The sequence below is a fragment of the Echinops telfairi genome, unplaced genomic scaffold (assembly GCF_000313985.2).
Source record: "Echinops telfairi isolate 266 unplaced genomic scaffold, ASM31398v2 ScPeMD7_1713;HRSCAF=2227, whole genome shotgun sequence".
In the NCBI taxonomy this organism is placed as follows: domain Eukaryota; kingdom Metazoa; phylum Chordata; class Mammalia; order Afrosoricida; family Tenrecidae; genus Echinops; species Echinops telfairi.
Window position 1 is genome coordinate 21,639,913 of NW_022105611.1, and position 27,480 is coordinate 21,667,392.

The 27,480-nt window shown below is 52.5% G+C and overlaps 1 protein-coding gene across 8 annotated transcripts in view; it reads left to right on the top strand.

Moving 5' to 3' along the window:
* Positions 1–27,480, top strand: part of NUMA1 (nuclear mitotic apparatus protein 1) — a 57,786-nt gene that overhangs the window by 27,272 nt on the left and 3,034 nt on the right. For 5 of the 8 annotated variants that reach the window (XM_045293159.1, XM_045293162.1, XM_045293161.1 and 2 more), the window contains 17 exons: positions 4,638–4,723; positions 11,373–11,452; positions 12,626–12,708; positions 13,824–13,904; positions 15,119–15,206; positions 15,782–15,905; positions 16,355–16,512; positions 16,785–16,902; positions 16,983–17,100; positions 17,292–17,432; positions 18,770–18,877; positions 18,983–22,372; positions 23,896–23,964; positions 25,247–25,357; positions 25,436–25,654; positions 25,737–25,894; positions 26,914–27,178. In XM_045293159.1, coding sequence (XP_045149094.1) covers positions 4,638–4,723; positions 11,373–11,452; positions 12,626–12,708; positions 13,824–13,904; positions 15,119–15,206; positions 15,782–15,905; positions 16,355–16,512; positions 16,785–16,902; positions 16,983–17,100; positions 17,292–17,432; positions 18,770–18,877; positions 18,983–22,372; positions 23,896–23,964; positions 25,247–25,357; positions 25,436–25,654; positions 25,737–25,894; positions 26,914–27,178 — 5,397 coding nt within the window. Of the gene's footprint in view, positions 1–4,637; positions 4,724–11,372; positions 11,453–12,625; positions 12,709–13,649; positions 13,685–13,823; positions 13,905–15,118; positions 15,207–15,781; positions 15,906–16,354; positions 16,513–16,784; positions 16,903–16,982; positions 17,101–17,291; positions 17,433–18,769; positions 18,878–18,982; positions 22,373–23,895; positions 23,965–25,246; positions 25,358–25,435; positions 25,655–25,736; positions 25,895–26,913; positions 27,179–27,480 lie in introns of those variants that run through there. The other 3 variants (XM_045293163.1, XM_045293164.1, XM_045293165.1) reach the window with 3 other exon arrangements.

Here is a 27,480-nt window from a genome sequence, read left to right on the forward strand (position 1 = left end):
TTTTTGAACTCCTTAATATCAGCTTCCTTTTATCCCCTCCCTCTCCCACCCTACCCCCCATGAACCCCTACTTCCCCTATATATTTTTTGCCATCTCTTACACAATCCAATATATCCGTTCACATACAATTTTTTTGTTCGATCCCATTGAGTGGAATTATACAGTCATTAATGCTATTCCTTCCCTATTCCTCTCTTTCCACCCCTTCTCTTTTTCGTATTCCCAGGAAACCATTACTCCTGTTACTGTTTCTGAAGGGTTATCTATCTTGGCTTTAATATACAGAATGATGTTAAATAAACAAATGAACATAATGCAAATCTAACATGATTAATGTGGTAAAACAAAAACCAAAATAAGGGGAGGAAATATCAGTGCTGTCCCATCCCCTGGATTTATCATCCCTTCCATGTGGCCCTTCTGAGAGGGACTGTCCCAGTTACGTTACAGATGGGTTTTGTGTCTCCACTACATCCGTGCCCCTTTACCACATTTGTTTATGCACCCATGAAATGGGTCTTTAAAAGTATGTCTTATACTCTTTATATTTCAATGGTTTATACTTGTATTAGACACTACCTCCTGCTATACCCCACAAAGACAAGACCAGCTGGGTGTGGGGAGCCCCAGGAAGTGTGTGGGTCTTTAGTTTCATGGGGTAACTGAGTATTGGGATTCTTTTGCCCTATTGCTCTCAGTTGATCAGTTTATCCGTCGATGTAGGGCAGACATGTTTTTATGGCACCTGCAGGGCAGTTCTGCCCTGTCCATAGGGTCACTATCAATGGAATTGACAGGATGACAGTGGATTTTTGGTTTTGCAGCACCTTGGTGTTACAATAGGACAAGCACTAGACTGGGAACTGCAGAGCCGGTCGTTTAGACCTAGGAGCCACTCCTGAAGACAGTTGGGACTGTCTGCTCCCATAAAGATTTATAGCCTTGAAAATCCTCACACAGGGTTCTTATGAATCCAGATCGCCTTGATGGTAGTGGGTTTGGGTTGGTGTTTGGTTTACTACAATCATAGTGAAGGTCTGACATAAGACTAGTTTTGTGTTGTTGGTTTCCTTAAAATAGCAAATACTTGATACTTTCCCCCCAAATTACAATGCACCTACATTAAAAGCTTAAGCTGTAATTGAGTAGAATTTTTAAAAATGTAAACAAAAATGACAGCCAATAAAAGCGATTTTTATAAAACTGCAGCAGCAAGAAAAAGTGCATCTGTCAGAAATAGTGGCATAGGAAACACATACACATGGCATTAAAAACTGGTTTTTAACAAATCCCTTAAATTCAAAACCCCAACAATCAAGGTTTTAAAAATGTTTTTGTCTTCTGAATTTTCTGTAACATTTCTTTTATAATGAAAAAACAAATTTATATCAGTTTTATTTACTGTGGATTCTGAAGCTACACGTCATCAGAAGGAAATTGTCTTAGGGAAGTTTAGATTCTACCACCTTAAGCAACCTCATTGTAGGTAGTGAGCTTGGTGCCCTTTAAACATTGGCTGTGCACCATGGGGTCACCAAGTCCATTGATTTGAAGGCAGCTAACAATGGGGTGATAGAGCTTCTCCAGTTCCTCACCTGCCAAATGATCGCTCATTTGAGAGCAAGCAACATCATTATTGGGAAGAAAATGTGTCCTGTATCCACAAAAGCAATGGTTGCCCTAGTAGAACTCTACTGGTGCTGGAGATCTCTAGAATCCAGATTCTTGAAGGGAATCAACAAGCTAATATACCAATTAGCTGAAGAATGACAAGCCTTTTGGTCTAGTTAGTAAAGAAGCCCTGGACTTTTCTTGCCTAGACTGTAGGCAATAGAGATTTGGGGGGAGTGGGGTTAAGCCTTGGCAGTCTTTTCATTTTCAGCAAGTAAAAAGAATGGATCTTGGCTAGAGGAATTCGGAATTTTCCTAGGAAACTTACACTGGCCTAGCCTTGCCAATTAAACTGAGCATTTTTCAAAAGATGGTATAAATATATTGTAATTATGATTTCAGTAAAAGGTAATACTTTACATGCCACATTTGATTTTTATACTTTTAATTTGAATGCATCAAGAAGTGATTTTTCATGCTTAACAGAAATAAACACTATTATATCAGTGGTTGATATCGTGATTTAAAAAAAAATTTTTTTAGATATCTTGATTTTAAAATGAAAATCCAGATTTTTTCCACTGCACGCCGGCAGTTATTTGAACTGCTAATTAGCAGGTGTGCTGCATATACTTTATTCTTTTAATGCTGTTGACCATAATTGTTGTCTCTTATCAAGTTAATCCTGATTTCTGGTGAGCCCACGTGACAGAGTACAACTGCTCCAAAAACCTTGACAAGCCTAGAGTGTCAGTGTCTCTTCCCTGCAGAAGAAGCTTAGTGTGTTTGAACCGCCGACTCTGGTAATAGGATCTGACTTTTGTTGTTGTTAGTGGCCTTGGAGTGGCTTCTGCATCATGGTGACCCACCCCATGTGTGACAGAGTAGAACTACTCCATAGGATGTTCAAGGCTGTGATCTCTTGAAAGCAGTTGCTGGGGTGCCTTTGGGTGGGTTGAACCACCAGCCTTTCAGCTGGTAGTCAGCACTTAGCCTATTGTGCTACCATATTTTTGGTGCTTGTCTGTTTTTGATGTGCTCTTATATCCATGGTCCTGTTGGAGGCCACATTGTTCACTGGTAGATTGTGGAAATGCCCTTCCAATCATTTGACTAGTGAGGTGAAGTTGATAAAGCAAGTTAGTAGAGCATCTAGGTCAAAAATCCACATCTGGGGACTCCTAGCCTCATGCTTTGTAAGGAAGACATTGATAAACAACCTGGACCGTGTTTGTATCTATAACCACTGTGCTGAAGTTCCCCCAATAGTACCTGGTTTCTGAAGGAGGCTGAGTCTTCCCCTCCCCCTCAGTCTTACATATGTGATTCATTAGCTTAGCAAACCCTGCCTTTCTTGGGTAATACAAAGGCAAACTTCAGTTTGGGGTACTTTTAAACCCAGTCCCTCTGGAATTTATGAGGTTTTCCTGTCCATGACTTTGACCATATGTGACTGTTGCAGAGCCTGTGTACCTGACTCATTTGCATGGGGGCCTCAGGGGATTTCTTGTGGTGAAGCCTGACTAGATGGCTGCCTGCCTGCAGCCAAAGCAAGGGAGCCGGGGCTGTTGAATCAAATGAAGTTTTTCTGTCTTTGGAGTTGCCAGCTCTTTTCCTTCTTGCCTTTTATTTTTTAGAATTAAAAGGTTCCTCTAGGATTCTCCCTTCAGCCAAAGGTTTATATCTGGAAAGAATCAGTACTGCATCAGTAAGATTTTATATATGTGAGTGTGTATGTATATAAAATACATATTAATTTAGATTTAGAATAGGTATTTCAAGTTTTAAGCCATAAAAACAACAGCAGATTACAGTGGTTTAAGAGATAGGGAGGATTATAAGTAAACTTTCAAACTATACAAAGGATTATACTACGAGTGAGTTTATTGTGCCAACCTGGCCGATAAACACACGTGGGATTAATTGAAAGGCTGAGGGCTAAATGGCTCAGTGAGCCTCGCCTTTAGAGTTCTCGGGTCTCTTGCTTTATGATGGTCGCACCAGGGTGCAGCTGCCTTAGCAGTTCCCTGCTTCAGCTTGCAAGGCTGACTTCCTGCAAGACATCTCCAAGGAGAAGCCGCATGGATCTATCCCGATGCAGCCCTGGGTGGTGGAGCAGCCGTGTGGAGACCCCTGCCAGCGCTGAGATGCTTACACATTCACTGATCCAGCCTTCCTCCTGCAGTCGGCATCATTGCGTCTGTTTTGTGAGATGGAGGAGGACTTTGTGGACTGGTGTTGGACATATGGGTTAATGGGTTACTGTTGGACTTGTGGGCTTGGGCAGCACTGGGTTGGGATGTTTTCTTGATGCACAGTTAACCTTTACATAAAACTCTTTTTTACATGAGTTTCTGTGGATTTGTTTCTCTAAAGTACCCAGACTAACACATAGTATAAAAATTCAGAATGTATGAAAAGCTTCCCTTTTTCACCCCTCACTCTTCGTCCTAAAGCTTGTTTCAAGGAGGAACTATGGTATCCATTGGCAAGTCATACCCTGTGGGGCCGAGAACTGCCTCACAGTCTTTGTAAGGCGGTAGCTGAACAAAGCCGCCTGGCACAGCTTTTTCCTATGGAGCTGCGAGTGGATTTGAACCACCAACCTTTTGGTTAGCATGAAAAGCACTTAGCCACTGTACCACAAGGACTCATTTATATATCCTGACAGAACCTAGTTATATTTAAAGTATACCCATCATGTTGGAACATCCTAGAAGAATTTAAGCTCTTACTTAGCTCTAGCCAAAGGAAGATCTCTGCTGTAGTATTGCAGTGGGGGGTGGAGAACGACTGTCGTTGGAGAGCATTAACTGGATAAATGGGGTGCAGGAGCATTCCTTTGATGAAACGGAGAAGTCCTGGAACCATCTGTTTCTTCCTTCCTGTAGTCTAGTCTACAGCTGCAGGCATTCACAGCGAGCAGGGAATTGTCAACATCTGGAAACTGAGCAAAGTGCACGACTGCTCTTCACGTTTTAAAAGGCAACCATTGTTTCACCAGGCTCCTCCCTTTGTCTCCCAGGTGAACAGTCTGCGCATGGCAGACCCCGTGGAGACGGTGCTGCAGCTCCAGGACTGCAGCATCTTCCTCAAGATCATTGACAGCATGTGAGTATGCTCCCATACCCTCTCCAGCCTCAACGCCCCCACTGGGCAGGCTGCAGGTGTTTTCCCTTTGCTTGGTGACAGCTGTGACTAGAAAGCGTGGGCAGGATTGGGAAATCAGAAGCCAGTGTGTGGGGCTCAGCAACGAGAAGAACACACTGGCCTCATCCTCCTATAACTGTGCCTTTAGCTGCGGGAGAGGTTTCACGCGTGTCTCACCCTAAGGCTTCCTCTTGCTTTGAGGGGCCTGCAGCCTGCTGTGTTCTCACCCAACCCCAGAGCCGGCCGGGGCAGAGCTCCCTGCTGTCCCGTCTGCAGGGGTGTGTTCTGTAGCCCTTTGCTCTGTTCAGTCCCCTTTGCAATCGCTCAGATCAGGAGGAGGAAAGAGAAACAAAACTTGAAGAAGCACATATTGTTATTGTGAGGTGCTGTAACAGCGATTTCAAATCTCAGTGACCACACATGACAGAAGAGAATCGCTTCATAGTGTTGCCTGGGCTGTAATCTTTTGGGGAGGAGACTGCCAGCCCTTCCTCCTGCTGTACCACTGAGGGGGCTCGAACATCCAACTTCTCAGTTAACAGCCAAGCACTTAACCATTAAGTCACCACAGGTCCTTGAAGCAGCCCTTAGATGTCTGCTTTCTAACTTGTTAGCACAGCACAGATGACGGTCCTTTCCTCTAATCCTGACCACGTTTCTGGAGTGGTCTGCCTGCCTGATGGAGTTGCTTTGGTGAGGTCAATGAGCACTTGATAGGCTTGCTCTTGTCTTGTAGCCAGACTTCTATTTCAGCCCTTTTTGCTTTATGTCCTGGTCTTCAGCACACGTCTCCTTTGAACTTCAGTTATTGGAAAACTAATGGAGTGGAGCCGCCTGTTCACATCACACCTCTCTAGAACAATCAAAGATCTTTCAAGCCATAACCTACAGTTTTGTGTAAAGCCCAGGTAGTTCATCCTTTTTCTCATACCTACCAACTTTCAGGACCTGTAGAGGACAGAGCTGACCTTATTTCTGTCATAGGCAGAATTAGAGACCTTATTTCTCTCTTATAGGCAGAATTAGAGGCTTCAAAAAATTGGTGGACATATTCTCCCCTGCCCCAAGCAAACCAAAAGCCTCACCTATTTATAAATTGTTAACCTCTTAATACAAAAGCATAAAAACCAAGAAAGAAAGCAGCTGTTTGCCAGTACACGTTCAGTGGATCAGACAGTGGCAAAGTCTTCCACTCAGTGTGACAGTGCTAGTGAGCCTGGGCAAATGCTGCCTTGTCATCACACGTGTGGCTCCTCACGAACCCAACTGGATTCTTCTCCCATGTTTTCTCTGAGTTGTGTCTGACCTGTTAACGGTTTTCATTCAAATCCATTGAATGAGAATGGGCCGAATGTACCTTTGTTTCTTGGCCAGGGATCGCTTGATCCTGAAAGTCTCATGAAGACATTGTGAAGATGGAAGGCAGCCACATTCAGGGTAGCAGAGAAACAAGATTCTATTGTCTTTTAATACCATTTCCCACAAATTTTGACCCATTGTCATATGAGAAAATGGGATGATGACGGAGAAGACCCCTTTAAAAATAATAATCTAGGATAGACAGTGAACCCCAGGACAGACTGAGCTGCTGAGGGGCTTTATGTTCTCTACACGGGAACTAGGAACGGGAGGTCAGAGGTCCAGCATCTGAGAAGGGAAACGACCTCCCATTGGGAGGCAATAAATAGCTCCTGGATGAAAACAACTGGGCATATCAAAGGGTTGCGTCTGGTTCATCTTGGGGGTCTCCACACCTACCTTAGGACGTTACATGATGAGGTTATTTTCACTAGCACCCAGAAGTCCATGTTTTGCTTTTTGCCTTTGCCCCTGTTATGCTATGAATTCATAAGCAGCTAGCTCAGGCTTCTTTCCAAGTGTTCTCCGACAGTCTGCCAGAGGGAACAGGCCGGCGCTTCCATCGAATCCAGGGCCCTTTCTCCTTGGCTTCTTTTTTCTGATGACTCCCTTCCTGCACATATTTCTTGTCTGTTCTAGTGTTTATCATTCTCCTGGAAAGCATTTTGTCCTTTGTTCGTTTACAGCAATGCCAACAGCACACTGAGTCGTGTTGTAGACTCTCTAGGTTTCTCCATGGTCACATTTGTGGGCACACCATTTTGAATAGTGCCTATGCCCTGGATGTTCACAGTATCACCTGTCTTGTAGATACACATGTATGTAGCCGAGGAACACTGCTGTGCTTTCTAAGGGTTCTGCAGCATACTGCCTCTCCTCTTTCCCTTTGTATTTTCCATCTTGGTGGATTTCCCAAGGTGATAGTTGGGGCCAAAAGGGCAGTTAAGCTTAGTTAATGCTTGTTAAATAGAAACAAAGGTGTAGCTGGTATTCGTCAACACAGTGCCTAGGTTCCCCAGCCTGGCTGATCATTGGAATCACTTGGGGATTTGGTGAAAATAGATCCCTAGGCTCCACTTGCAACCTAGTGAATCATGATTCCAAAGATTGCCAAGTTTCAGAACCTAACGTCTGGTGGTTATGGGTAGTCCAGGACAGGTGGGTTTGCGAGAGTTATTTTTGTGTTATCTTTTGAAATATATCACTAGTGAGCGTATCTTACAGAATTTTAAAACAGCCGTACTGCTTCTGAAAGCAATCCTTAGACTGATTTTGGTACCCAAACCAGTTGCTGTTGAGTTGATTTGGACCCATGGCAAGCCCCATGGGTGGTGCAGAGCCAGGCCCGTGCTCCTGGGGCTTGCAGGGCAGCAGCTTGGCAGGCCTTTCTTCTGAGGTGCCTTTGGGTGGTTTTGAACATCCAGCCGTATTGCCACCGAGGTCATTCTGGATATCCTTGTCCCCCTGTAATCTTTCCGCATTCCAGAGTAATACTTGATACGTGCGCTTAAGATCTTTCTCAAAGCCCGCTTTCCTGGTGGCCTTCTCAGCTGGTGAACCTCAGGTGACTCTTCCTCACCAGTAGGTAAAAATGTGCGGGCTGGTGTGCAAGCTCTTTCATCAGAGCATTTCCTCCTACCAGGTTTATTTCCTTCTGTCATTTAACATGCATTCCCCGCCCCAGTGTGGAGTCTCCCACGTTACCTGTGCTCAAGTCCTCTTCCAAGCCTTCTACTTTTGCTATTTTTTCTTTTCTTTTTTTAAGTAAATGTTTTTACTAACAATTTTCCTCTGCTTATCAGATATATGGAATATATAAGCATTTGTTTGTTTTTTAAACAAAACTGACTCAGGTTAAATATTAGTTTTATAACATACTATCAAAAAACGATTTCCTGTGTTAAAGTTCCAATACACACAAAAGTCGAACAGAGTATACTGAAACTCTGGATTCACCCCCTCCTCAACTTTAATAATTATTAGCATTTTTGTCATGTACTTTGGACATGTTATCAGGAGGGACCAGTCCCTGGAGTACATCATAGTTAGTCAAAGGTCAGTGAAACACAGGAAGGACTCCCTCTGTGAGATGGGCGGCCGAGAGCTGTAGACATGGACTCCAGCCCAGCAACCACTGTGAGGCTGGCCCAGCACCAGGCCAGGCTTGGGGCCGTTGAACGTGGGTCGCTGTAGACCAGAAGTGCCTCGGTGGCACCCAACAACCACTCATCTGTTGCCTCCCACCTCTTTCTGGATTACTTTAAAACCAACCCTAGACATCATATAAGGCTTTTTTTAACCGAACCAGGAATTATAACTAACAGCTCCTTAAGATCATCTAATACAAGCCCATGTTCATTCCCCTATTAATCGATAACTTTAAAATAAGTCAGCATCCAAAGTCTACACATTGCAGTTTGCTGATGCCGCTGAAGTAAACAAATTACCTTCTTTTTGCCCCTATTTTTTAATCCTAGAATTTGAATTTTATTAATTGCATCATCATGGTGCTGCTTAACTTGTTCTTTTTGCTCTTTATTGCCTCAGAACAAAACCACCACAAACCCCCCTGCTGTGGAGTCAGTTCTGACTCATGGAGGCCCTGTAGGGTTTCCCAGACTAACCCCGCCCCCCCCCAGTTTGATTGGCACATAATCCATATATCGTACTATTCCATCATTCAGTCATGTCAAGAAGAACTGTACAATCATTACCACGATCAATTTCAGAACATCCCCATGATTAAATCACCTTTAAAATGAGTTGTGTAATCGCATGCTATTCCAGCGCTCCGCTCTCTCCCGCCTTGCTGATTTACTGGAGAAATCCCCTTGCCCTCCCCATCTCCCTCTCCCCCACCTCTACATCTCTTACAAACCCTTGCACACCATGGGTGTTGCTTACCCTAGACTCTAGGTGCTGGTTGAGGTGGGGGAGCGTCAGGCCCTCAGGACATGAAAGGCCTGAGAAAGAAATACCAGCGAACGGCACACACCTCTCCAAAGACAAACAGGTCCAGCATCACCTTAGGAGTGCACGAGTTAAATGCTGGACCCGTGTGGCCCACAAATGATTTTATAAATATCCAAATGGCCCTTGGCAGAAAAACGTTTCCCCACCCCTGTTCTAAACTAATTTCATTCGTTTGAAAAATGAAGATTTTCCTTAGGAATTGGCAAAGTGTTGATTTGTAGGTAGTACAAAACCCCACCTATGACGTATCCTTGCCCCTGGCCAAAAAAAAAGTTACTCATTTAACTTAGATCCAATTACTAGTATATTGGCAACAGGCGTGAGCCATCCATCGGGCTGCTAACCCGGTCAGCCTGTGAGCAGCTCAAGGAGCTTTTGTTTCCTTTGCCCAATGACAGGAGCAACAGATGTGTCCTTAGCTTACCCGCTACGGATAATGATCTGGTGGGACAATTTGATTAGAGAGGAGCAAAAAATTCAAGATGCGCATTTTGCACATTTCCTTTGAGTCTGGTGCCTAAGCCATAGACTGGGAGTATGAGTGTGTTTGGAAATAGCAGGCTAACTCTAACCTTGATCTCAGGTCCAGGCCAGCGCAGGCCAGCTTCTTTGGGAATGGATGGGAAACAGGTTCTTGGATGATGTGTTCTGGCCACTGCATTTCTGATGCCGTTGCTGGTATTTCTCAGGTGGAGACTGGCGGCATGAGGATGTCAGGGTGGCGGGGGAGACAAGGTGAGGGAGTTGAAGATGCCTTGTTCCGTAGCCATTGATTGGCTTCCTCTGTGGGAAAATCTGGCGGCTTTTACCCTTCAGACAAGTTTCTCTTTTTTCCTTGTGTCAATAAGCTGCCTTAGAAGGCCGGTCCTATTTCTTTTCTATCTGTGAGGCTTGAGTAGCAAAGTCCCATGGTGGCAGTTAGCCAGCAAGCAAACTAATTTTGGCATTCGCCTTATGGACATTGACCTGCGCTGGTCCCAGTAAAAGGCTGCTTTCACCTGCCCCTCTACCCGTGTGCACTGAGCCCCTACTGGAGCCCGTGCTTACTGCCTAGCGCAGCGTGGTTGTTAGTAACCTCTGTGGCTGTAGGGATTCCTGAGGAGGGTGGCGTGACCGCCCACTGTCATTCTGGACGCCTTCTGACATAGATGAGACGTGAAGTGAGTCATGCAGGATAAACCCTATGGCGCCACGGACTTCCCTTGTACCAGAGGCTCCGTGGGGAGAGGGGTTCATTGAGGGTCACATAGGTTTAGGAAACAATTATATCCTCTAAAGAAAATGCTCAATTTGGTTAAGCCCTGCACTTTCCCCGAAAACCATCTTTGTGTCTTTATCTAATGGAGAATCTTAGGTAAGCACTGCTTTTCATGGAGGAAAGAAAGAAGGTGGATGGTAGGGAAGATGGCTGTTTGGGAGTCCCGCGAAATGAGGACCTTTTTCTTTAGATTAGCCACCCACACTGCCTCTTGTGGAGAGTTGACGAGGCCTTCATAGTCCTGTGAGCTATCTGGAGGTGTGCTCACTCTTGTTAACCGTGGTGCCACTTATGCTTTGCTGGTTGTCTCTGGCCCTAGAACATTCTAGGACCTACCTTGTCCCCTAGAATTGACCGAAACCCAGAGGAGCGTTGTCCTAAATAGAAAGTGTCGGTTTGATTGCCTGGGCCCCGTGCTGCACTGTTGGGTGAGAGCGCCCCCTGCTGACGCTCCTCCTGTTGTTGCTCCCTGTGCTCGGCCAGCCCTTCCTTCCACTTACCCATTGATTTCTCATTGGCTTGGCCCACCGCCGCCTTCAGTCCACTGAGTGTGTGGAACTTTGTCCTGTTATTTCAGAGCCTGTTCTCTTGAGTTCTTGGACCTGTTTTCTATTCCCATAGTCCTTTCTCCCTCGTACTGTCGCTGTGTTTTTCCAGGCTTCCTGACCTTTCCAGACTAGTTATCCTAGCTTCCCATTCATCTGCTTCCTCCATCTCTGCTCTGGCCATCTTACAGAGTCCTTTGCTATCCACAAGGAGGATGGCAAAGTGCCTCAGGTCCCCACTTCTCACCCACCACACAGTTCTGCTGGCTGAATGGTATCTTGGCACCGTCTCCCCTGCTCCAGATTCTAGTGTGGTCTTTCCCCTGACCCAGGGCAGACCAAGCCCTGCAGGACAGTGGGAGTGGGGAAGGTGTGTGTGTCTGTGCACGCTCAGGACATGGGGGCTGATAGTAGTGCAGTAGCAAGAGGAGAGGATTGCCAAGTACCCTGTGTTAACACTTGCTCTGTTTTCTAGCCACAGCACTGAAGAGGGGCGACCACTCATGACACAGCCCTTGCCAGAGAGATTGGACTTTGTGCGCAGTTTTCTGCAAAGTAGGTACCTCTCAGTTCCTGGGACTTGGAGTCCCGAGGTGCCAGTTCACAGGGTGGAGAAGGTGCAAGGTGCCTTGTTGTGTAGCCCTGAGGGGTATGTCGCAGGGTTGTTTCTGAGGCTGGGTGGTGCTTGCAGCAGCCAGGCCAAAGAGGAGCAGAGCGAGCTGTTAGACCCAAAGTCCGTCTTGAGACCCAGCTAGAGTCTTGGCGTCTGTTCTGAGACATTTCACCTTAGATTTCCATACCTACCTCACGTTCCTCTTGTCCCTCAAAGGAAAAACTGTTTTTGAGAAAACATCAAGCTAATTATTTAGGCGACAGGTGTTGAAACAGAGGCAGGTTGAGGTCCCAGTCCTGGCCCTGCTTGTTACTGCTGCGTGGCCTTTTGGGCCTATAGCTTCCCCCCTAGAGCTAAGAGATGATCGTTGCTCCAGTGTCTACTCACTGCCATCAAGTAGTTGCCAGTTTTGGGTGACTCTATAGGACAGGGTAGGACCCCCTGTGGTTTCCAGACTTAACTGTTTTAAGGGAGTAGAAAACCTCATCTTTGTTGGGAGGAACAGCTGGTAGTTCACACTGCTGACCTTGGGGTTAGCAGCCCAACCTTGTACACAAGCAGGGCTTCTTCTTCCTTTACTGGGTAGATTGGATAAGGACACACAACTTCGAACACAGTGCTGGAAGTTAAGTTCCCCTCTCATCATGTAGCCTTCGACCACTTAATTTTAATTGTTTAACGTGGTATGCTGTCTGTCAGTGCTACCTTGAGAGATTTTTAGGGAAGATGAAAATATAGATAAAAACAATGTGTCAGTCATTGGGCCCAAACCTTGTCCGAGCATCAGTGTCAGGTGTGTCCTAAGGTGACTCAGCGGCAGACGTAGCTGACCCAGGTTTGTCGGGTGACGGGATCTGCAGGCTCCATCTCTGTGGTGTGGAGTGTGGGGCGTTGCCACCAGCGAGTGGCTATGGATCCCCAACCTGCCTCCTTCTGACTCCTGGACTGGTCCAAGTTAGACTGTACATGGAAAAGTGTATATGTTGGAGAACATGGGACTTAGAAATAAGGAGACATGTTTCATCGCCGTACAGGAGGTAGCATTTCTGGTCCTCAGACTCTGACTTGACTTCTCCTGGGAGGCTCACCCTCATTATATACTGCTGTCTTTGCAGAAAATCGCAAACACCCGTCTTCCCCAGAATGCCTGGTGTCTGTGCAGAAAATGATGGAGGGATCGGAGCTGGAATTGGCCAAGGTACCTGTGGAACACTAGGCTGGTGGAGTGGGCAGAGCCATCTTTTAGCCTACAGGGAGATTGGGTGTTTTGGTCCTGGGACTCTCGGAGGTCATACTAGCCAGCTACCTGTCTGAGGCAGAGGCGAATTCAGTTTCAGAGTTCTGATAGCCATGGCCTTGTGACAGGCTTCCTAGATCGTAACTCAGTCGACTTTGCCCCAATGCAGCTTTCAGGCATTAGCCTAGAGAGAGGATGCCTGGACCTTCCACGATGGCAGGAATTCTAGCACCTGGCGTTGTGCAGAGTGAGTGGGCATTAATTAGCTCCTCAGTACATCAAGTGTTTATGATGCCATTAGGCAGTATTCCGAAGCTTTGGAACAAACCAAACTCATTGCCTTCCATTGATTCCAACTCACGGCGACTAGTGCAGAGCAGAACTGCCTCTCTTGGTAGAAAGGAAGCCTCGTCTTTCCCCTGTGGGAGAAGCAGCTCGTGGTTTCTAACTGCTGACCTGCGGATAGCAACCCACTGCACTCCCTGGGCTCCTTAGAAGTGTTGCCAGGTCTCCATCATACCTTAGAGTTCCCAGGATCACTCTGCGTGGAGCACTGTGTTAGTCTGGGTACTTAGAGAAACAAATTCACAGAAACTCATTCATGTATAAGAGAGTTTTACATAAAGGTTAAGTGCATATCAAGAAAACATCCCAACCCAGTGCTGCCCAAGCCCACAAGTCCATCATTAACCCATATGTCTGACACCAATCCACAAAGTCCTCCTCCATCTCACAAAACACACGCAATGACGCTGGCTGCAGGAGGAAAGCCAAATCTCGGCACTGGCAGGGGTCTCCACACAGCTGCTCTGGCACCCAGGGTTGCATCGGGGATGTCTTGCAGGAAGTAAGCCTTGCAAGCTGAAGCAGGGAACTGGCGAAGGCAGCTGCACCCTGGTCTGACCATTACAAAACAAGAGACCCGAGAACTAGAAAGGTGCGGCTCACCGAGCCATTTATCCCTCCGCCCTTCCATTAACCCCACGTGTGTTTATCGGCCAGGTTGGCACAATAAACTAACTCCCTCAGGCCCTGAGCAGACCCCGCTCACTGCCTACCTCCTGCTTGGCTTCCAGGTCACCATGCTGCTCTTGTACCACTTCACAATGAGCTCCAAGAGCCTCCGCGACTGGGACCAGTTTGAATACAAGATTCAGGTAAGCCCTGTGTCTCCACCCACCTTGCAGCCGCGCTTGCCTGTGCTCTGCCTCACCCATGTGGTTTTCTTCAGAGCATCTAGTGTTTAAGATTCCAGCAATTACAGCTTGTCGTAGACGTTTCAGAAAGTATTAAAAGCAGAAGGAAGGAAAGATGGCCAGTCATCTCATCCCTAAGAGTTCTTGGCTAATGTTTCAGTGGCTGTGTATCCAAGTCCCTTGCCTGTGGCAAATCTTTAACCTTTGTGTGTTTAGGCGGTGCACTGAAACGGTTACCGTTCTGTGTTCTACTGAGTCTGTTTTCCAGAGGGCTGAAGAAAAATGGTAGAAAACATGGAGTTAAAAGATAATCGAATTTGTCCATGAGCTGTTTGAGGCCCTCCTACATTGCCGCCTGTATGTCTTACACAGGGGTATCCCACTGACCCCACCCTTCTCTAGTAGAAAGGGATAGTCGAGCTTGTCTACTAGTTAGCTCGGACCAGCTCCCTCCACCCTGCATGAAGAGGAGTGGGCACCAGGGGAACCTCCTGCTGGGTGTGCTTCCTGTGTCAACAGCTGTCCCCTATTTTCCGGAGTAGAAGCAGGTGCAGGCCAGAGTGGGTGCTTGATAAGGACTGTGCCCAGTGTCGTCTTTCCTGTTGGTTGGAAATGTTGAGCCATCCCTGTGTCCTGTCCTTTTCTCACTCCTTCCTGGGATGGCAGTTGGCATTTGGTGGCATGAAGTGAGTAGTTAATCCTTCTACCTTTTCTCTGTTCCAAATTGATGAGAGACTTGGTAGAAATAAATTCTAAAGGAATAAGGAACAGCAGCAGTTAGGCGATGAGCTCACCTCTGTAGCTTTGAATTCAAACAGAAGATTGTATGACTGAGCTGGTGCATAAGCTTTGGTTGAGCCCTAGAGGCGCCATCACTTGGGATGTGGAGGAGACCAACAGTTCCATAGCAGATAGCAGTATTTGCCTGTTCACTTCCCTTGGAGTCAGTCGGGAACTTGGTGTGACTTGTGTGTGCAGAAGAGGAGACATGTGGGATGAGAGGTGTGTCTCTAGTTGAATGCTGCTGGCTGGGCCGCCGTTTCTGGAGCTGGGAGGAAGAAGGGGACCCCCCACCCACCGGCACCTGGGGCTCCTGAAATGCTTGGCCGGAGCTGTTCAATCTCCAGGGGCCTCATGAACCCTACCCGAAGTTCTTTCTCTTCCTTCCGGTTCAGGCTGAATTAGCCGTCATTCTCAAATTTGTGCTGGACCATGAGGATGGGCTCAACCTGAACGAGGACCTGGAGAGCTTCTTGCAAACAGGTGAGGAGGAGTGCACCCCGCGGACCCTTGTCTCTGAGCTGGGCCTGCCAGGGCCCCGAGTTGCAGAGATGTGCACCTCGTCAGGTGGCGGGGCAGGGACATTGCAAGGCTGGGTGAAGGAGGGAGACTAAGAACGGATGGCCAGAGAAGCAGAGAGACGTGAAAATAACGCGGTCTGGGGAACCAAAGAAAGGCGTCTTTTCCGTGTGAGAGCTCGGGTGGAGTTTAGAGAAGGTCCCTGACACTGACGCAAGGCTGGTTGGAGGAGAGGCCCTGCCTCCAGCTGGCTCCCAAGGTGCCTCTGTCTGATGGCATGAGGGAAAAGCAGGCGCTCCGAGTCAGGGGATAGGCTCCTCAAGCACTCCCATGGATCACCTGTGAGACAGAAAAGCCTCACCGAAGTTTGCTTCAGGACCTTGACCTCTGGGTAACCCTCACCCTCAACTTTAGGTCCTGCCCAGGGGCAGCTCCCACTGTTGACATATTAAGTGGGGTGTTCTCACATGTGATAGATACAAATCTTCACCCCTTAGAAAAGGCCGCGACTGGTTTGTCCATTTCTTCTTTCTCTCCAGCTCCTGTCCCTTCCACCTGCTCGAGCACCGTCTCGGAAGAGCGCTCCCTGCCCAGCCACCAGACCAAGAAGGAGGTCCGCTTCCTAGAGCTGCAGAACGTCGCCTCCTCGTCCAGTGGGAACAAGTACGTGCTGGCCCTTCTGCTGGGACAGGACCGCAGGATCTGGGCTTCAGCCCTCTACGCAGAGACCGAGCTGCCAACTGGTCTCACGTCAGCTGGGAGCATTTGAGTAGCCTTAGATCTTGTTTTCTCACCTCGTTCGGCACTGATTGGGGGACTGGTGAGCATCTGTTTGGGGAAGACGGCTGCTGGCACAGGCCACCACTCTCTGTGGAACACCCATCTTCCCTGGAGATGCCGCGGAAGCAGTCTCTCTTCTCAGTGCAGCTCTGCAGAGGCTGGGAGAATTTGTCTCTTTTTTTCTTTTTCAAGCACATAAAGTTTGGAGAAGGGTAAAGCTAAGTCCCCTCAAGGTCATGCCATGAGGCATGTCTGTGGCCAGTGATAAACTGGTGACACAGCTCTCAGACTGCAAGTTCTAACCGAGACTTCCGGGCTATCTCCTTCCTCAGCTTCCTTGCAGGGTCTCCAGCCTCCCCCATGGGCGACATCCTGAATACTCCACAGTTCCAGGTGAGGCGGCTGAAGCAGCAGCTTGCCGACGAGAGGAACAATAGGGATGAGCTAGAACTGGAGCTGGCCGAGCACCGCAAGCTCCTCACTGAGAAGGGTAGGTGCCTGGGCCCTGGCTGGGGTATGTGAATGGGCAGCATTTGGGACTGTCATCCAGAGGGCGTTGGACTTGTCTGGGGATGCCCCTTGAGTCTCTTGTGCTGTGCCCCTACTGGCCCTGAAGCTCTGCCCTTGTGCTTCGCGTCAGATTGGAAGCCAAGCTGAGTTCTGCCCTTCCTACCACCTCCCATGTCCCTGGCAGAGTCAGTCTGATGCTCCACTCCTCCCCATCGCTCTGTGCTCACTCTTCTCTCCCCTGACCCCGGGCAGATGCCCAGATCGCCCTGATGCAGCAACGCATTGACCGCCTGGCTCTGCTCAATGAGAAACCAGCGACCAGCCCGCCGGAGCCCAGGGAGCTCGAGGAGTTGCGCGGCAAGAACGAGAGGTATGAGCCGCCATCTCGCCCCCCACCCCGCCCAGCCCCCAGCGGGGTTGTCCTCTGCTCACGGCCTCGGTCCCCCGCAGCCTCACTGTGCGGCTGCACGAGACGCTGAAGCAATGCCAGGACCTAAAGACAGAGAAGAGCCAGATGGATCGCAAGATCAACCAGCTATCTGAGGAGAATGGAGACCTTTCCTTTAAGGTGAGGGGCTGGAGGGCGGGGGTGCGGCAAGTCAGCTGAGGCTGGTTGGAAGACTCCAGAGAGCGGGGAGTCTCGAGACCCTGCCTTCTCTGCCCGGTGATCGGCTGTGAAGTGCCTCAGTAGGACGCCGTCTGCTGGCTCTCCATGTTGGTTTGTATTCGGGGCTATGGATTCCCACCTGTCTGTCGCAGCTGCGGGAGTTTGCCAGTCACCTGCAGCAACTCCAGGGTGCCCTCAACGAGCTGACCGAAGAGCATGGCAAGGCCACCCGTGAGTGGGAGGAGAAGCGGGTCCACCTGGAGAAGGAGCTCGGCACAGCCCTGCAGGACAAGGTAGCCGGCCACGAGGCGGATCCGATGCTCAAAGCTGCATTCGCCCACCACTCTCTTCAAGTCTTTGGAAAGGAAATGAATTTGTCTTCCAGGTTTTGCGGTGTGCTGTCAGGGGAACTTGTGGGCTTCAGTCCAGCACATCTCAGTTAGAACCTTGTGCTGTTTACCAGTGTGGATCTTGAACAAGTTACTCAGTCACCCAGGCATTGGGGATAGCATAGTAAGAGTAGCTGCTTCATAAGCTTTGGGGGTCATGTGGTTTGAGTGAAAGTGTATGGAGTAAATTAGACCCCAGGCAGCAATCCGACACCTTTTGTTTGGAGGCATCAGTCGTAGTGCCTGCAGTGCACAGCGCTCCTTCCACACCCCTCCCCACCCTCACTTATGTGTGCCCATCTGCCCTGTCCCCTCCTGCCTTCCAGGGGCACTGGGGCAAATGCTGGCCTTGCTTTTTGGCCTCTGGTGGCTCCTTGTTCTGAGGAGTGTGGGCCTCTCTGGCTGAAAGGGGGCCTCTGGGAGCATGTTAGTTCCAGGTTTGACGGGCGGCCGCTTTGTCACTGTGAGAGTCTGTCTAACCCCAAAAGAAGCCAGACTCACTGCCATCGAGTCGATGCCAGTTCCTAGCGGATTCGGAGACTGTTTACAGAGCAGAAAGTCCCGTCTTTCTCCCTCGGAGCAGCTGGTGGTGGTTTGGAATTTCGGATCTTGCAGTTGCAACCCAGCACATAACCACTACGTCACCAGGGCGCCTCCATACATCATACATATGTAGCACCTAACATGGTGTGGGGCAGAGTTGCGTTCAGTGAGTTAACTGCTATTACGGACTGATTTTGCTACTTAAGAACACGTGCATGGGCCTTGACCAGGCGGCATCTGAGTTTTCATGCCTGGCGCTGTGAAAGAGGGAGAGTAATGGCCACTTCTCCGATGGGCCACACAGCTTCGAAAAGACTCGGGCTCACCCAGCACAGCGTGTGACCTGGAGGAGGCGCTTAGGGAGCAGGGCGGGGATGGTGGGTGACGCCATAACCGCTACCACTGGCGGCTTGGATGGTTTCCATAATACAGGAGCCAAGATTTGTCTGAGGAGAGCTATGCAGTAAGGAAATTTCAAGCAAAGTCTCCAATAGCCTTGGAGAAGAAAGCAGTTCCCATTGTAACAACACAGGAACCTGGGCTATAAAGTCAGGTCCTTCAGTGCCCTGGGTCTGGAGTGTTTGAGTCTCTTCCCAGCCCGTGTGAAAGGAGATTTTGGTCACGAGATGGTAGGGCTGCTGATGTCATGAGGCCCTGTGTGCTCCATTAGTGATGATGCCTCCTCTGTTTACTCCCAGAAATACCTTGAGGAGAAGAAGGAAATCCTTCTGGGAAAACTTTCACAGCTGGAAGAGCGTTCTCCCCAGCCGCAGGAGAAGGGGGAGGTGCTGGGTGATGCCTTAAAGGTAAGACTGCTGGGAGCCACCTGTAGGACCCTTGTGCTGGGCTCGGGTGGGCTCACGCGCAGTTGGGCCCCAGAGCTCTGCTCACCCGTCGTGGTCTCTCACCAGCTGGAAGCCCTGACACAGGAGGCAGCCACTCTCGCTACAAACTGCGCAGAGCTGCAGGCCAAAGTGGAGGTGCTAGAGACGGAGCGGGGCCAGCAGAAAGCCCAGCTGCTGGCGGAGCGGGCCCAGTTTGAAGAAGAAAAGCAGCAGCTGGCTGGCCTGATTGCAGGCCTGCAGAGTTCCATCTCCACCCTCAGCCAGGCCAAGGAAGACCTGGAGAAGACCTCACAGGCACAGAATGCACAGTTGACCACCCAGGTGGCCACTCTGACTTCTGAGCTCACCACGCTCAATGCCACTCTCCAGCGGCAGGACCAAGAACTGACTGGCCTGAAGCAAGAAGCGGAAAAGGAGCAGGCCCAGCTAGCCCAGACGATTCAGCAGCAAGAACAGGCCTCCCAGGGCCTCCGCCACCAGGTGGAGCAGTTGAGCAGCAGCCTGAAGCAGAAGGAGCAGCAGCTGGAGGAGGCAGTGAAGGAGCAGGACGTGATCAGGCAGGACCTGACTCAACAACTAGCCACTGCTGCCAGGGAGCGGGAAGCCTCCTTGAGAGAGAGGGACACAGCCCTCCGGCAGCTGGAGGCAGAGGACAAGGAGAAGGCTGCTCAGCTGGAGGTTCTGCAGCAGCAACTTCAGGCTGCAAATGAAGCCCGGGACGGTGCCCAGACCTCCGCAAGCCAAGCCCAGCGGGAGAAGGCGGAGCTGAGCGGGAAGGTCAAGGAACTCCACGCCCGCGTTGAGGCAGCCCAACAGGAGCAGCATGCAACCCGGACCCAGGTGACGGAGCTGGAGGCCCAGCTGAGGTCTGAGCAGCAAAAAGCAACTGCGAGAGAAGGGGTGGCCCAAAAGAATGAGCAGCTGCAGGAGCAGCTCCGGGCCCTTGAGGAGTCCTTGAAGGCCACCAAGGGCAGCCTCGAGGAGGAGAAGCGCCGGGCCGCAGAGGCGTGCGAGGAACAGCAGCGCTGTGTCTCCGAGCTACAGGCAGAGGCCCGCAACCTGGCGGAACAGCGGGAACAGGAGCAGAAGGAGCTAGAAGAAGAGAAAGCTGGGCGCAAGGGTCTGGAGAGGCAGCTGCAGCAGCGTGGGGAGGCCCATCAGGCCGAGGTGGAAGCCCTGCGGCGGGAGCTGGCAGAGGCCGTCGCCGCCCAGCAGAGGGGGGAGAGTGAGTACGAGGAGCTCATCAAGGAGCTGGCGACCTGGCGTGAGCGGTACGAGGAGAGCCAGCAGGAGGAGGCTCAGTATGGCGCCCTGTTCCAGGAGCAGCTGGAGGCCCTCAAGGAGGAATGCGAGAAGGCCCGCCAGGAGCTACAGGAGGCCAAGGAGAAGGTGTCGGGGATCGAGGCCCAGAGCGAGCTCCAGATGAGCCAGCAGCAGGATGAGCTCACTCAGCTCCGGGGCAGCCTGGCTAGAGTCCACCAGCAGGTCCAGGAGAAGGAGGCCAGGGCCCAGAAGCTCACCGACGACCTCGCCGCTCTGCAGGAGAAGATGGCTGCCACCAGCAAGGAGGTGGCCCGCCTGGAGGCGTTGGTGCGCAAGGCAGGAGAGCAGCAGGATGCGGGCTCCCGTGAGCCTCTCAAGGAGCACCCCGGGGCAGGAGATAAAGAGGCAGAGTGTCCGGAGGAGGAGGAGCAGCCCCAGCCCCCGTTCTGCAGCACCCAGGCCACACTGCAGGCTGTGGAGCGTGAGGCTGAGCGGATGGGGAGTGAGCTGGAGAGGTTGCGTGCTGCGCTGATGGAGAGCCAGGGCCAGCAGCAGGAGGAGCGCGGGCAGCAGGAGAGGGAGGTGGCACGGCTGATGCAGGAGCGAGGCCGAGCCCAAGCAGACCTTGCCCAAGAGAAGGCAGCCAAGGCCGAGCTGGAGATGCGGCTGAAGAATGCCCTCAATGAGCAGCGCGTGGAGTTTGCTGCCCTGCAGGAGGCACTGGCCCGCGCCCTGCGGGAGAAAGAAGGGAAGGACCAGGATCTGGCCAAGCTCCGGAGTCAGGAGGCAGCCCAGCAAGCGGAGCTGGTGGAGCTGCAGCAAACCTTGGGACAACTGAAGGAGCAGCTGGCTGCAGAGAAGGAGCGCCAACAGTCCGCAGCAGCAGCCAGCGGAGAAGACGCCTCCAGGCCGGGAGCAACTGCAAAGACAGAGCCGTCGGGCGCGGAGCTGGAGGCCCTTCGAGCAGAGGTGAGCCGTCTAGAGCAGCAGTGCCACGGGCACCAGGAGAAGGCCTCCAGCCTGGAGCGCAGCCTGGACGCCGAGCGTGCCTCCCATGCCCAGTGGGACAGCACTCTGGATACCCTGAGAGGCCAGTTAGAGGAGAAGGCCCAGGAGCTGGGGCGCTGTCAGGAGGCCTTAGCCTCCGCCCACAGGGAGTTGACCGCTCACCGTGCCAAGGCCCAAGACCACAGCAAGGCTGAGGATGAGTGGAAGGCCCAGGTGGCCCGGGGCCAACAGGAGGCCGAGAGGAGAAGCAGCCTCATGAGCAGCCTGGAGGAGGAGGTGTCCATCCTGAGCCGCCAGGTCCTGGAGAAGGAAGGCGAGAGCAAGGAGCTGAAGCAGCTGGTGGCGGCCGAGTCGGAGAAGAGCCGGAAGCTTGATGAGAGGCTACGCCTCCTCCAGGCCGAGACGGCCAGCAGCAGCGCTCGAGCCGCTGAGCGCAGCTCCGCGCTGCGGGAGGAGGTGCAGACCCTCAGGGAGGAGGCTGAGAAACAGCGCGTGGCTTCAGAAAGCCTGAGGCAGGAGCTGGCCTCACAGGCGGAGCGGGCGGAGGAGCTGGGCCAAGAACTGAAGGCATGGCAGGAGAAGTTCTTCCAGAAGGAGCAGGCCCTCTCCGCCCTGCAGCTGGAGCACACCGGCACACAGGCCCTGGTGAGCGAGCTGCTGCCCGCCAAGCACCTGTGCCAGCAGTTGCAGGCCGAGCAGGTGGCCGCCGAGAAGCGCCACCGGGAGGAGCTGGAGCAGGGTAAGCAGGCGGCCGGTGGGCTGCGGGCAGAGCTGATGCGGGCTCAGCGCGAGCTCGGGGAGCTGGTGCCCCTGCGGCAGAAGGTGGCAGAACTGGAGCGCGTCGCCCAGCAGCTGCGGGCAGAGAAGGCGAGCTATGCCGAGCAGCTCAGCATGCTGAAAAAGGCCCATGGCCTCCTGGCCGAGGAGAACCGGGGCTTGGGGGAGCGGGCCAACCTGGGCCGGCAGTTTCTGGAAGTGGAGCTGGATCAGGCTCGGGAGAAGTACGTGCAGGAGCTGGCCGCCGTGCGCGCTGATGCAGAGACCCGTCTGGCGGAGGTGCGGCAGGAAGCACAGAATGCTGCCCGGGAGCTGGAGGTGATGGCTGCCAAGTACGAGGGCGCCAAGGTCAAGGTTTTGGAGGAGAGGCAGCGGTTCCAAGAGGAGAGGCAGAAACTCACTGCCCAGGTAAGATGCCCAGCCCAGCCCCAAAGGGGGGACTGGGGCCTTCAGCGTTCACGTTAAGGATTGAGCTAGCAAAAGGCCTTCTCGTACTTCACCAGGTGGCAAGAGGCAGAGGCTGGCCCTGTTGTCTTCAGATATGTCTCTCCCCTTCCCTGAGGTTCTGTCCCCGGAGAGCCCAACTGGGGTTCTTTAGATGACTGGAGGCCGAATGCGTTGGGGGCAAGGACCAGAGTTCAGGGATGCCAGCTGACAGCCGGCGGGCCTCTTTGGGCCCCACCTCACTGTCTCTATTGCCCCTCCCCTACGCACAGGTGGAGCAGCTAGAGCTATTTCACAGAGAGCAAACTAAGCAGGGAACGCCTGGGGTACTTGTTAAGTGCTGGCTGCTTAAGCGGGGACCTATCTTGGTGCATGGCCCCAGCTTCAGCTTGCCTCCGCCAGCTCCGGTTGTGAACTGTTTGCGAAGGTCAGGCCAGGAGTGCAGTGTGCTGGGTCCTCTCGGGCCTCGTCCAGGTCACTTCTTCACCCTTCTGCACGCTCTCACCCGTCAGAAAGGAGGGCTGGGATGGGCCTCATTCCCACATCGCTGCCAGAGACAGGCTCGATCCCTGTGTTTCTAGATCCTCCCGGTCATGTTCTGAGCTGAGGAGGATTGGGGATGGGCCTTGTTTACCATTACCCCGTATTCCCCCAGTGAGTATGGACAGACTTATGCCATCACGGTGGCGGCTTAGGCATCTGTCAGTGTTAGGAGTGTGGGTTCAAGGAACTGCTTCCCGAGAGCATGGTGGGCGGCGCTCTGGAGGAAGGCCCTGGCTGAGAGGAGGGCTGCAGGGTGGCTATTTAGTGAGCACACCCTTCCTTCGCCTTCCCTCCTCAGGCCTGCTGAGGGGTTAGACTTTCCTCAGCTCTGGCCCAGGGAGGACGGGAGAACAGAATGGCAGTTAGCAGTGGAGTCTTTGCCTCTGCCCTTTTCCTGCTCTTGCTTGCACTCCTCGAATGCCTGGAGAAAATGAGGGGCTGGGGGTGGGGGGGCATCATGCGCCCCTGGTTCCTGTGGGAGTGGGCGGGCTGAGTGTGTGTGCTGCCCTCCAAGCAGTCTTCGCAGCGCTAACCACAGCGGCCCCACTGCTGCCCCAGCCCTAACAGCGTGCCTATTGGGAAGAGGTCTTGGGGGGTGTGGGCTCTGGCTCTGGCAGTGGCACGAGAGGGAGGGATGGCTGTGCATAGTCTGCTAGAGTTAGGAACTAGGTCCCGACTCCTCGGCCAGGTTTGGGCTGGAGAGCAGCAGCAAGAGCAGGTGGGGTAGGCCTCTCTGCAGACTGCGGTGCAGCCCGTGAGCATGGCAGGCGGTGCGGGAACATCTCTCTTGGGTCGCCTCACTCAGGTTCTGCCCACCTGGGCAGCAGTGAGCGTGCACTGAAAAGACCCGAGTTAGGAACACTGTGGGAGTACTGGCCTGGGGCAATGCCAATTAGAGGAATTGACCCCTTTGAGTCTTCTCTTCCCTCCACTCCACTCCCCAGATGGACGAGCTGAGTAAGAAGTTAGCGGACCATGACCAAGCCAGCAAGGCGCAGCAGCAGAAGCTGAAGGTGGGACTGATGGCCAGGAGGCCTGATAACCTGCTCGCTCTGTGGCTGGAGGGGTGAAGGGCCCTCTATGCCCGAGCTGTGGTGGGTGAGGGAACAGAGGAGAGGAGGCAGCTATCAGAGGACCTGCCTGTGGCTTGGGAGCCCCAGCTTGTGCTTCTCGGCACCCGAGGGGAGGCTGGAGCCACTGCCCCCCACTCCTTGAGATGTCTGCTGCACAGTAAGGAGCCCCTAGCCTCATGTGCTATTGAAATTTACATTTATCTCACCAAAATAAATGTAAGATTTGGTCCCTCCATCACATTGGCCCCATAGTTGTGGGTGACTACTGGCTGCTGTACTGGACAACAGACAGACCGGGCTCTGTTTAACTCTGGTCTAGATAGCCAGAACTTGGGCGGCGAGTGTGCTGATGGTATTTGATGTCACAGTGCAACTAGCCCTCAAATGGTTTCCACCCTGCCCTCATGCAGGATTTGCTTTTTGCGGACCCAGACTTCCTGGTTGTTAGTCAAGGGTAAAGGCAGGAGCCGCAGCAGTCTGGAGCATACTAAGCCCGGGCGGTGGGTCACAGGAGGGGTGGGTGCACAGAGCTCGCTTTCCCTGAAAGCTCACCTTCCACCTGCATCACCCCACTCATCTGAGTGACAGCCAGAAGTCTTTTGCTCCAGGCGGGGCCTGCCCTGGGTCCAGGGACCCCCGAGGCAAGGGCAGGGTGGCTCTGTCAGCACTTCTGCAGGCCGAGCACTGGGCAAGACCTGCTCTGTGCTCTGGTGGGGCCCCACTGGCCCAGGGATCCCGTTAAAGCCCTGGCGCTGTCAGAGCCAGAGCTTATCCTGCCATTTAGTCACGATGACCCTGGGCATTATGCTCACCCCTGAGCTCAGTTCTAAAATGGGGATGAAGTTACTTCCCAGAGCAGTTTTGAGGATAAACGAGTGGTGTCCTCAGAGAGCCCCATGCTCTGCCCCCGGGTGTCCGTGTGAATCTCTCTCCTTTCATCCTTGGAAGACTGTATCCTTGATGCCATATGCCTGGTCTCAAAGAAGCCCAAGAACTGTGCCTGAGGGAAGGGAAGGCTGGCAAGGGCTGGCCAGGGAAGGCTACCGCAGAATGTAGCCCCGGGCTGGGCGGGTGAGTGGTGTTTGAGTGAGCGGGGACTGCCGGGAAGTGCGTGCGCATGTCGGATGAGAACAGTCAGGGAGCCCAAGGCGCTAGGCCAAGTCGGTGGGTTTGGGTGGAGCAGCTAGACTGAGCCCACTGATGAGCCTTTCCGTGCTCCCAGGCTCAAGGAGGCGAGAGGCAGCAGGAGGCCCAGCGCCTCCAGACCCAGCTCAAGGAACTGCAGGCCCAGCTGAGCCAGAAGGAGCAGGCCGCCGAGCACTACAGGCTGCAGGTGAGGAAACCCATCCAAGTGTGCCCTGCCTACCCTCTTGCCTCTGGCCCAGCCCTCCTATCCTCTCTCTCCCCAAAGATGGAGAAGGCCAAGACCCATTATGATGCCAAGAAGCAGCAGAACCAAGAGCTGCAGGAACAGTTGCAGGGCTTGGAGCAGCTGCAGAAGGAAAACAAGGAGCTGCGGGCGGAAGCTGAGCGGCTGGGCCGGGAGCTGCAGCAGACCAACCTGAAGAGCAAGGAGGCGGAGCAGACCTGCTGCCAACTGACTGCCCAGGTGCACAGCCTGGAGGCACAGGTGAGTGCCTGGCTGGAGACCTGTACCCTCTCCACACTTTGCTTCCTGCTTTCGTTCACTCTCCTGGCCCTGTCCTTCCCAGGTGGCCCATGCTGACCAGCAGCTTCGAGACCTGGGCAGGTTCCAAGTGGCAACTGATGCTTTAAAAAGCCGGGAGCCCCAAGCTAAGCCCCAGCTGGACTTGAGCATCGACAGCCTGGACCTGAGCTGTGAGGAGGCGACTCCACTTGCTATCTCCAGGTCAGTGGCATCTCTGTTTGACCATCCTGTGTCCCTGGCACTGGGTTGGTGAGAAGTCTGCTCACTAGGGAGGGATGAAGAAAAAGGTCTCGGATGTGGGGCCCCAGCAGGCTGTACAGGGAGAGGGAAGAGGAGGAGGGGAAGAGTCAGTCCTGCCTGCGTGCAGCTTGGAAGAGTGCACAAATGGGTACGCTAGGTGCCCAGGAGACAGAGGCTGTGGGCTCAGCAGACCCTGATCCCAGGGGACAGTGGAAGGAGGCTGGCATTTAGACCTGGTCAAGGCACCAGGGGGCTTCTGAAAAAGACTCAGATCTAGGGGTACATGGTCACATTTGCATCTTAAAGAATTCGGATGACAATGTCGAGGATAAGACTAGAACCACACTTGTTTTTATCGAGCAAACACTGAAGTCGGACACTGCTCTGCATCCTGACTAGTAACGACTTGGCTCCCGACAACCCTGCACAGTCGGTCCTTTACTCGTCTCAACAGCGGAGTCTGGCCAGGGCTTAGAGGGGCAGTCCCTTGTCCTTGTCCAGGAGCACTCTCTGGCAGTCTAGGTCACCAGACAGGACAGACTCAATGGCTCAGATTGGCAGGAGAGAGGGCAGCGGTGGGCATTGTGTCCATGCACATGGCATGGGGGCCTGGGTTAAGAGCACAACACCAACTGAAATAAGGAATGTCGGCGGCAAAATAGACAGATGTGCTCAGTTTGGCATACACTCACTGTGGGCTGGGAATCTTGGGGATATCTCGGGCCACTTGGCTGTTTGATCTGGAGCTGACCCTCTGAGACTCGCCCAGGCCAAGCTATCGGAGTTGGCAGCATTGAGGCACTGGAGCAGGTCTGGGGGAGACTGACTTGGTCAGGAAGAGTGTGCAGTAAAGGGAGGGCCCAGGTCAAGCGGTCTCCTGGTTGCCTTTTAAAGACCAGAGGTGGTGTGTGGCCTGGTCTGCTTAAGAATGTAGGAATGACTGCTTTGGAGCCAAGAGACTGTCCATCCCTACACCTCAGCAGGTCTCCTTCCTACAGCAAGCTGCCTCGGACCCAGCCTGATGGCACCAGTGCTCTTGGAGAGCCAGCCTCGCCTATCTCGCAGCGCCTGCCCCCCAAGGTAGAATCACTCGAGAGCCTCTACTTCACCCCCATCTCTACTCGGAGCCAGGCGCCCTTGGAGAGCAGCTTGGACTCCCTAGGGGATGTCTTCCTGGACTCGGGCCGCAAGACCCGCTCTGCCCGTCGACGCACCACCCAGATCATCAACATCACCATGACCAAGGTGAGGTTGCCAGGAGCAGGAGTGGGGCTATGGGGCCTCCTGGTGACCGCCTGAGGACAGTAACATCCCTGACATCAGAGAGTTCACAGAACAGCCCAGGAGGCCGGCAGTCAGGGATTTTCATCCCCTAGAGAAGGGAAAGCCTCAGAAAAGAAGCCATGTGTCTCAGGCCTCTTGTGTAGAGGCGTGGTAGACCTGGGCCCTGTCTCCACGAAGACTGGTGCGTTCTGTCCCTCCCTGGGTTACACTGATCTGGGTCTCTTTGGCTGGACTCTTCATGCCCGTGTTGCCTTACCCCCCCC